Source organism: Brachypodium distachyon, chromosome 2, assembly GCF_000005505.3.
Source record: "Brachypodium distachyon strain Bd21 chromosome 2, Brachypodium_distachyon_v3.0, whole genome shotgun sequence".
In the NCBI taxonomy this organism is placed as follows: Eukaryota; Viridiplantae; Streptophyta; class Magnoliopsida; order Poales; family Poaceae; genus Brachypodium; species Brachypodium distachyon.
In genome coordinates, this window is record NC_016132.3 from 40901036 (window position 1) to 40910283 (window position 9248).

Sequence of the window (9248 nt, forward strand, 5' to 3'; positions counted from 1 at the left end):
CTCCAGCCGTCCCCCCATATGGCGTCTGGCCTGCCACTTTTTTCGGCCGTATGGGGGGGGGGGGCGGCTAGATTTTGTTTTTAAGGCCCAGCCGGCTGCCCGGCTCCCCCAAATGGCTCCCAAACCAAAATTTACAAATATTGCAAATTGAAACAAGCACATTATTCAACAAGTTTTGAATCACAATTCAAACAAATAAGAAGAACAAGAGGTTTCCTCGTAGCCTCCACAAATGCTCGACCAGATCATCTTCAAGTTGCTGATGAGTACCAGCGTCTTGAATTTCCTGCCGCCTAGCGAGTAAAGCAGCAGTGGCGGCCGACACCTGATGATTAACATTGGCTAGAGGACCCATCCGTTCATAAGGTTCAGTGTCATACACCGGACAATTCCGCTCGCTCTCAATGATCATGTTGTTCATGATCACACAGGCAGTCATGACCTCCCACATCTGATCTTTCGACCAGGTGAGAGCAGGGTACCGGACGATGGAAAATCGAGCCTGCAACACACCAAATGCTCGCTCGACATTCTTCCTACATGCTTCCTGTTGCGTCGCAAAACCAAGATCTTGCTCCTCCTGCGGGTGCGTTTGAGATTGTCTTCACAAAGGTCGACCATCTTGGATAGATGCTATCTGCTAGGTAGTATCCCTTGTTATACACATGGCCATTGATCTAATAGTTCACCGGAGTAGCAGTGCCTTCAACGAGCTTGGCAAACACATTCGAGGCCGGGCCGGGCTTCATAAAAGCCCGACGGTCAAACCTGAAACCCGAGCCCGGCCCGGCCCGAAGCCCCAAAAATGGGCCATTTAAGCATTGAAATGATTATTTTCGGAATAAATAAATATATTTCTATACCTATTTTTCCTAAAAAATACTCAATTTAAGCCATTTCGGGCTTTCGGGCCAGGCTTTGGGTAGGAAAGTTAAGCCCGGCCCCGGCCCGGTACACCTGGCTTCGGGCCGGGCCGGGCCACCCATGCCCAGATATAATTGCAGCACATTGATAGCATTGTGCGATCCTGTCATACCAAAGAAGGCATGCCAAATCCAGAGATCCTGATCGGCCATTGCCTCAAGCACCACACTACATGATCCTTCGTGGCTTTTATACATGCCATGGTGTGCAAGTGGACAGTTCTTCAATGACCAATGCATACCTGTATTTTGTGCTAGCATCCGAGCATTGTCTTCTGCAGTGGGTGTTCTCAAGTACATATCTCCAAACACCGCCACAATTTCCCTACAAAACATGTACATGCAATCGATGCCGTGGACTCGGCGGAGGTAGTCGTCCTGTGTATCGGCAGGAATTCCAAAAGCAAGCAACCGGAGGGATACCGTGCATTTCTGAATTGTTGTGAAACCAAGTGTGTCGACGGCGTCCCTCTTCAATTTGCAGTAATCGTCGTACTACCGGAGGTACTCAGCGATCTTCAAAAAGAGCTTCCGAAACATTCTGAAATGGCGCAGAAAGACCACATCGTTGTGCAATGGATCATCGGCGAAGTAGTCGGCGTACAACATGCAACAGCCTTCCATCCTTTGCCTCACCTTGCTCTTGTGGCGGCCCTTCCTCGATCCTCCCCTTCCCGGCCGCTGTGCATCTTGGGCTATCAGGCCAAGAAGCGACGAGACGATGAGTTGATGCTCCTCTTCGCCGCCGGAGGAAAGCGCGGCGAGCATCTCTTCGTCGTCCGAATCCATGGCCTGGGCAAATCGTCAAACACCTTCCGAGGAAGGGGGCCGCGGGGTGGGCACCGACTTGAGGGTGGAACTGGCCGGCGGTGGACGGCGGAACTGGAACTGTGGCCAAATATCACAAAACCCCTAGTTTCTGACGAAATGTATCGCAAAACTACACCTTTCGGGTTTTTTTTATCACTTAACCCGTATTTTTGGACTAAACCGTATCGCAAAACCCTAAATCTCGCTGTCAACGACGCTAACAGGGAAACTGACTGGCGGTGGCGGCCTCGCTTCCATCCGGGACGACGAGCGGGCGGCGCGGCTGGGCAGCAGGGCGGCTGGGCGGGGCAGGGGGGCTGCAAGTGCGGCTGGGCTGCGGGCCTGGTTTGGGCTGGAATGCTCCCAGCATGGACGGCGCAGGGGAGCAGAACGCTCATGGGATAAACTCGCTGGCGGCGTCCAATACGGCAGAGCTCTACAGGGGTGGATCCGAGGGGGGGAAATAGGGGGAAAGAAGGAGAAGCTCACTACGAACTCGTAGGCGGGGTCGTTCGAGGAAGAGGAAGCCGGTTGTGGCGAGTCGACAACGAGGCGCGGCCGGCGGAGGAGGAGCTCGGTGCGGGGGCGCTCGGGGCAGCCGGGGATGAGGGCGAGCGCGCCAGAGGAATCTTGGAGATGTCACGTTGCTTTTGCTAGCGTCGTCTTGGCGCGGGAGGTTGCAAGCAGGGGGATTGGCGCGGGCGGCGCTCCACCGGTCTTGGGGAAGAAGACCCGCGGGAGGGGGCTTGGGGCAGGGCAGGTGTTACTAAGGTATTCCCTCCGATTCTAAATTGTTGTCGAAATATTACATGTATCTAGACGCTTTTTAAGAATAAGTACATCCATATTTGGGCAAATTTGAGTCAAGAATTTAGAATCAGAGGTAGTAAGTAAGATTTCGCTTCAGAGGCCGACAGGTGCCCCCCCCCATGGCAGTTTCCCTATAGCAGCGTTGACATCAAAATTACGGGTTTTGCGATACGGATTAGTCCAAAAATACGGGTTAAGTGAAAAGAAAACGAAAATGTGTACTTCTGTGATACAGTTCGTCAGAAACTAGGGGTTTTGTGATATTTACTCGAAGATCTATGTGGCGGCAGGGTTTTTTCTATCGGCTGCGTACCGTCGTTGGTGAGAGGGGTGGTTCCGGCGACGATTCGAGGGTGGAAGTCGCTAAAGCCGATGGAGATGAGCAAATGAGGTGTGTTTTTGGTTTGTGCCGCTGACAGTGCTAGCCCGCACGTTTTTTCGCCCTAGATGGCGCCTCGCCAGCCTCCCCCCTCCCCCCCCCCCATCCCATGGGTTGGGTTTGGCGTGGGGCGCCGGATGTGAAGTTGGACCCGGCTGAAAAAACAAAATGAAAGACGCGGCTGGGTGAGGTTTTCGACGCTGGCTATCCCATTTGACTTTTGGGAGGAGAGGAGTGAAGATGCTCTCACAATCGTCGGAAAAAGATGTATCCGCTCGTTCAGAACTTTGAGATTGCAATTTTTAGGTTAGCTTGCGAAGAAGGAATAGACGGGGGATTTCGACCTTTGCCTGTCGTAAATCGCGGATAAATGTCCAGGCAGGCCTACCACGAAGCCGTCCTCCGAGCCCGAAGCCTGCTCATGTGACGATAGCGCATCCCTTCCTTTATTCGAACCCTGATTTCCCCATTCCTCAAAAACCCTAGCTCCGCTCCTCTCCGCCCCCCGTGTGATGGGATGCCGTCCAAACCCTACCCCGAGCTCCTGACCGCCGCCGCCTGGATGTCCGCATGGACGGCTTCCCGGCCCTGATCGCCGCCGGGGCCACCGCCGTCTGCTGTCTCGTCTGCGCCATCTGGGCCTTTCGCTCCCCTTCCTCCTCTTCCTCCAAGAAACACTTGTCCGCTCCCCCTCACTGCTGCGGCTGCCGCGCCAAGATTACGGCCGCCAGCGCCAACGGTGGCGAGATGGCCGTCGGTGGGGAGACCAAGAAGGCGCCCACGACAGCGCCGCCAACCACGGGCGCCTCCATGATGGAACAGCTCGTGCCCGAGATCACCACCCATGCGCTCAGCTACCTCGACTGCATCAGCCTCTGCCGCCTCTCCATGACAAACTCAGCTATGCGTCGCGCTGCCAATGACGACGGGGCTTGGAAAGCGCTCTACCGCAAGGTGCTGTGCCACCCTGCCTCCCTCTCTTAGATTTTATTTTCTTGATTGAGTTGACGTTTGATTGTGAATGTAGCTTTGCTCCCTGCTGTGCCATCCGTATATTTAGGTTGTTGTTTTGGTTGCAATGATTCATCTACAATGCTTTACACTGCTTTTGCATTAGGCCATTTCGTATACTATACTGCTCGATCATATCAATGCTGGTGGGTTTGCTTGGAGGGACTAAATTGCATGGATATCTAAGTGATTCATGTCCCGCAGACAGTATTTATTGCTACATGCTTAGCCATATGTCGGGGTGGTGGTGGGTATTTCACTATTTCTTAATGAAGTTTTTTACATTAGTTATTTCCTCACAACTGAGAGCTAAGTCCATATAACCCCCTGAACTTCAAAACCGGGTACTTAACCCCCTAAACTTTGCAAAACGAGACAAATCACCCCGTGAGACCAACCTAAGCGGTTTTTGTAGGCGGTTTTGCTGACGTGGCGACTGAAAAATGCTACACTGTCAGTTGTAGGGAAGGAATAATTTGTTTAGGCAATAAAACCCCTCAACTTCCCCTCCTCTTCCTCGTTATTCATTCCCCTTTCTTTCCTGTCCCCATTCCAGAAACTAGCTAGGGTTCATCCTCAATATTGAAATTAGACAGAAACTCGAGCTCAAAACGGGTGTCGAGTGTTTGGTTACTTAGACATTTTGACATGTTAAGCAAGCTCAGTTCATGCTATTTTAGCTTTTGGGTAAGTGTATGATATTTGTTACTTTATGGTAGGCATGTTCGTTTAGGTTTTGATATGCAACTGAAATGATCGTGTGTTGCTATAAAGAAAATGCCCCATCCGATTACTGCTCTAAAACTGACAGTGTGGCATTTTGCCATGGGTGAATTATCTGGTTTTGCAAAATTCAGGAAATTAAGCACCTGATTTTCAAGAGGGGGAAAATTGAGGGGGTTTCCTGGCTAAACCTACTGATCCCCGCACTAAAACTGACAGCATAGCATTTGTCAGTCGCCACGTCAGCAAAACCGCTTACAAAAATGGCTTAGGTTGGTCTCAGGGAGTGATTTGTCTGGTTTTGCAAATTTCAGGGAGTTAAAGTACCCGGTTTTGAAGTTCAGGGAGTAAAATAGTAACATCCTCAAAGTTCAGGGGGTTATATGGACTTAACTCTCACAACTGACGGTAATATATCTTCGATAAGATGGATTTGGTACAGTAGGCCTTGAACCTCGACCCAGATCGATGGACTCAGGCCGAGGTTCGAGATCGTCCAATTGGTCAGGATTCGGGCTTCGATTCGTCGAGCAGAGGAATGGAATTGAAGGCAGCGGCGGATAGCACCAAAATTGAATGCAGTGGGCGCTTTACCTGCTTCTGCCCAAAATGGCAACAGTGGCGACTGGCGAAGACGCAGCATGGCCAAAGGATAGCCTCCTCTCCTCATTTGCGGTTGGTTAAGAGGTGCAAGGCCACAGCTATCATCTAACTCTGCACCTGCAAATAAAGGCAGAAGGACACGGCGGCAAGGACGTGGAGACCGGGTCAGCTCCTCGCACGGACGGAGAAGCACGCTCTCCTGATCCGTGGTCTGTAGGAGGGCAGAGATGCACTGCAGCTGTGAACCATGGGCTCTTCACAGATCGAGCTTGGGTTTCGGGAGGGAGTTGATGGATTTTCTGGTCAAGGCGACGTGGAGAGGGAGGAAGGGTTCTGGTGGAGAAGTTGATGATACGTGGAGTTAAGTGAGAGATGGGATTTTCTGCGTCCTCTGCTGCAGCCCTTTAGCGCAGTAGCTAGATTTATTGCCAAACAATTATTTCAAACTTGCAGCCTATTAATATCAGCCAGCTCACGTATAACGTTTAAGATCTTCTGCCACAGTTTTCTGGTTGTTGCTATAAATATACGTGCTAGCGTGTTTCAAATTGGAAATTGTGGGTTCGCCTACCGAATCTCCGAGTTGAGATGTATACCCCGTGAAGAATCTGATTCGTATGAGGTAGAAATGTGAATTGCGAGCGAGTTTGAATCACGAATCGGACAAATTATGGATCAGGTAACCATGGATACGACACACAAAAAGATTTCAGATTGCTTTACTTTCTAAACATCCCTTTCTTCTTTGCTAGCAGTCATTTTTTTTTTGTATTGTAGTATGTTCGTTGGCTTGAGAACTTCTATGCTCTATTTACATATTTGGTATTTCATAGCTCCTTCCCGTGGATTTACAACTTTTCTGTGGCACTTTTATCAATATTTCATCCAAACAGCTAATATGGTTTGCATTCCTCATATTTTTTGTTCGGAGTATGTTAGGTTATATATTTGATTGTTTAGATAACTTGTGCTTTTCTGATATAGAACAAATTTACTTTCTGTGAGTTAGTCACGCTATATAAATCAACTTCTTCCTTGCAGGATTTTACAGCTGAGCAGGATAATATAACTCCACCTAACGGATGGAAGGCATACTATGCAGCTACAAAGGCCATCATTAATGTGAATGCCGAGTTCTATAATATCATCAGGGAAGGGTCGTTGCCAGCAATGAGTCACTTCTGGCTTAATGCAGATTATGTGAAGTGCATCCATGGTACCGGAGAACTTTTTACAGGGTATGTCTTGAACTTCACTCTGATTTAGCTATGACTAAAAATATATGACCGATATGTCATGTACTGTTTGAATGGATACAAATGTGGTCCAGTGTGTTCCATTTTGGAAAGTCTAAATAGATTGAGAAAGTTTAAATTAGTTGTGCAGCTACATCGAAATATCATTAATACTCCCTCCGATCCATATTAGTTGTTGAAATATTACATGTATCTAGACGCTTTTTGGACATAGATACATCCATATTTGAGCAAATTTGAGACAAATAATATGGATCAGAGGGAGTAGCAAATGATTTAGGTTTCTGTTATGAACTTGAATATCAGCAGCACTTTGTAAAAGAGTCTACTGTATGTTACTGCTAATATTTAGTGTAGTGAACCATTTTGTGCAGCTGTTATATGTTGTCAATGTCAAGTTACTCATCTCCAACATCCATTTCCCTGGAATTCCTCTTTTCATCACGGTCATGTTGGTTTGCCTCATATGTGCAGACTTATTAGTTCTGGTTTAATAAGTACAATTATAGATATACAGTGGAACATCTAGGAGCCTTGTAAGTTTTTTTTTTACTTTCTTTTCCCTTGGATTATCTGCTACGAATTGGGGTTTTGCAACTAAGCTATTCATGTTTGATAAGGAATACTAATTACTTTTATAGCTCATTTGGCACCCCTCCTAATTCCATTTCGTTGAAATGAAATGAAATCTAGTTTTTTGATAGGATTTCATTTGGTTGAATTTGAATTCTGGATTCAAAAATCATGTTTGTCTACCACATGGAGTTGTAGAGTGAGAGACAATTCCAGAGAAATGATGGCTTTTAGAGAGGAATTGAGATTAGTTGTAGTGTGATTCCATGTAGCCAATTCCGTGCCAACCAAACAAGTTAGTTTCTAGAATTCAGAATGAATTTCGCAATTCTAGCCCCAAATGATGGGTGCCAAATGAGCTGTTAGTTATTCATGCATTTGTGTTCTCAGCTCATTTTTCCCAGTGTAATTTCATAGGTGATTGTTATTAAACTCTACACACCAATGAATATTTGGCCACCATACTGATCAATTGTTTTCTTCCATCTTGTGCTTAAAATTACCTTCTGTTCCATTCATGTATAGTAATAGGAGATTATCAAATTGAGTTCCATATTTGGAATCCTTGGAGGCCTGGGCAGTGTCGAGATCGGTTACATCTTGTAGTAGGCTGTTCTTAACAATCTGCTGGTAACTATAGAATTGGGTTCCTTAACTAGTGGTTTTACGTGCCAGTGCGTAGAAATTAATACATTTCTTGACCCGTGTGGAATTTGAACTGTGTCAAATGCAGTATCATATGATTTCTGATGTTGCTTTAGTTTCTGGAAGCATTCCAGTGTACCTTTAAGTAGGACAAAATTAGCCTAATAGTCTATTCACTCCAGTTCAAGTGAAAAACAGTGTTGAGGGCATGTTTTCTTCAGTGTAATTATTTCCATTTAGATTCGTTTGCTATGTACCTTTTTTTGGTTGCACAAGCTTTCTGCCCCACCCTCAGCTGGAAGACTTTTCTTGTCAATTGTTTGAGTAGGCATTATCTGCTGGTCTTCTAGTGGTAACATGGTACTATTTAACACCTTGTTTGACAGATACAATGCAGTGATGGACAGCTGGGGCTTGCTATTCAACTGGGGCCAGGATGGAGGCCAGGGCACCGATTTTCAGCTAAGGGATGTCAAAGCCCGTGTACTTGCTGACGTGGCATGGGTTAACATGAAGATGCATGTTGATGTTGACCCAGGGCCATTCCATGTGACCAATGTATATGAGGTCCGTAACGGCAGGTGGTATATGGTTCATCACCATAGATCGCTCATGGCTGATCTTGCGCCACATAATCTGTTCGGTTGAAGCTGAGAACAATGTTCCCTGAGAAAACTAAATGTCAGATTTTTTTATTTCGCGTGCTTCTGCGGTTTAGACTGGTGACAGATACCGAATGTGTTTGTGGAAAGCTTTTCTTGCCCCAGTTTTCTCCGTTCATTCATCCTGAATCGCCTGTTTGTTTATATTATCCCCACCAGTTTTGTATAAATGTGTTCTAGGAGTTGAATTCTTGAATGGAAGGGTATGGTGCCCTTTGTGAGGCTGACAGATTTATCTTGTGCGACATGACTTTTTTTCTACTGTTGTTTAACATGCTCTTGTGATGTACTAGCTATTGTGCTTCCAGATCTAAGGATGCCCGGCGCAACTGTGAGTTATGTTCAGTCGCCAAAGAATGGCCTGCCTCCATCTAATTTAGTACTCCCTGTGTTTCCAATTGATCGATGCTGGTAATTTCGTGAAGAAAACCCCGTTAATTTCTGAAATCATCCTGCAGGACATATCTCCAATTGAATGTGATTCTGAAAAACAACAAGGGGTATTTCACAGAAGTTTTGATAGAAAGTGGACTGCCAGTTATTTCGGAAATTAACAGTTTTTTTTTTTTCAAAACTGCGGGCGCCAACCAATCAGAAACGGAGGAAGTATTTAGAGAAACTAATATGAGCCATTTTGGAAGAGGCATAATGCTTTCCCAGTTCTGTTTGCCGAGGCCGTTTTGAGTTAGGAGTTTTAGTCCCGAAAGCCTATTTTGGAAGTTTTCAGTTGGGAGTTTTAGTCCCAAAAGCCTATTTTGGAAGCACGGAGTAGTACTAGGATTTCGCAATGACTTGTCTTAGCTTCCTATTTTAGGATCCTTTTAAATTTCAAAAGCTACAACCAGCTAAACAT

At 46.6% G+C, this 9248-nt stretch overlaps 1 protein-coding gene across 1 annotated transcript; it reads left to right on the forward strand.

Moving 5' to 3' along the window:
- Window positions 1-3312: 3312 nt before the first annotated feature.
- On the forward strand, window positions 3313-8684 carry LOC100829295 (F-box protein SKIP8). The gene is made up of 3 exons (XM_003569149.4): window positions 3313-3876; window positions 6301-6497; window positions 8120-8684. The coding sequence occupies exons 1-3, from the start codon at window positions 3493-3495 to the stop codon at window positions 8379-8381; spliced, it is 843 nt and encodes a 280-aa protein (XP_003569197.1). The 5' UTR covers window positions 3313-3492; the 3' UTR covers window positions 8382-8684.
- The last annotated feature ends 564 nt before the right edge of the window (window positions 8685-9248 follow it).

What these genes read in the sequence shown, in the direction of transcription:
- LOC100829295 (XM_003569149.4), top strand. Translation starts at nt 3,493, where the DNA reads ATGGACGGCTTCCCGGCCCTGATCGCCGCCGGGGCCACCGCCGTCTGC. An exon ending in GGAAAGCGCTCTACCGCAAG is followed by an intron (nt 3,877 to 6,300) that starts GTGCTGTGCCAC and finishes TCTTCCTTGCAG; the next exon opens with GATTTTACAGCTGAGCAGGA. An exon ending in ACCGGAGAACTTTTTACAGG is followed by an intron (nt 6,498 to 8,119) that starts GTATGTCTTGAA and finishes CTTGTTTGACAG; the next exon opens with ATACAATGCAGTGATGGACA.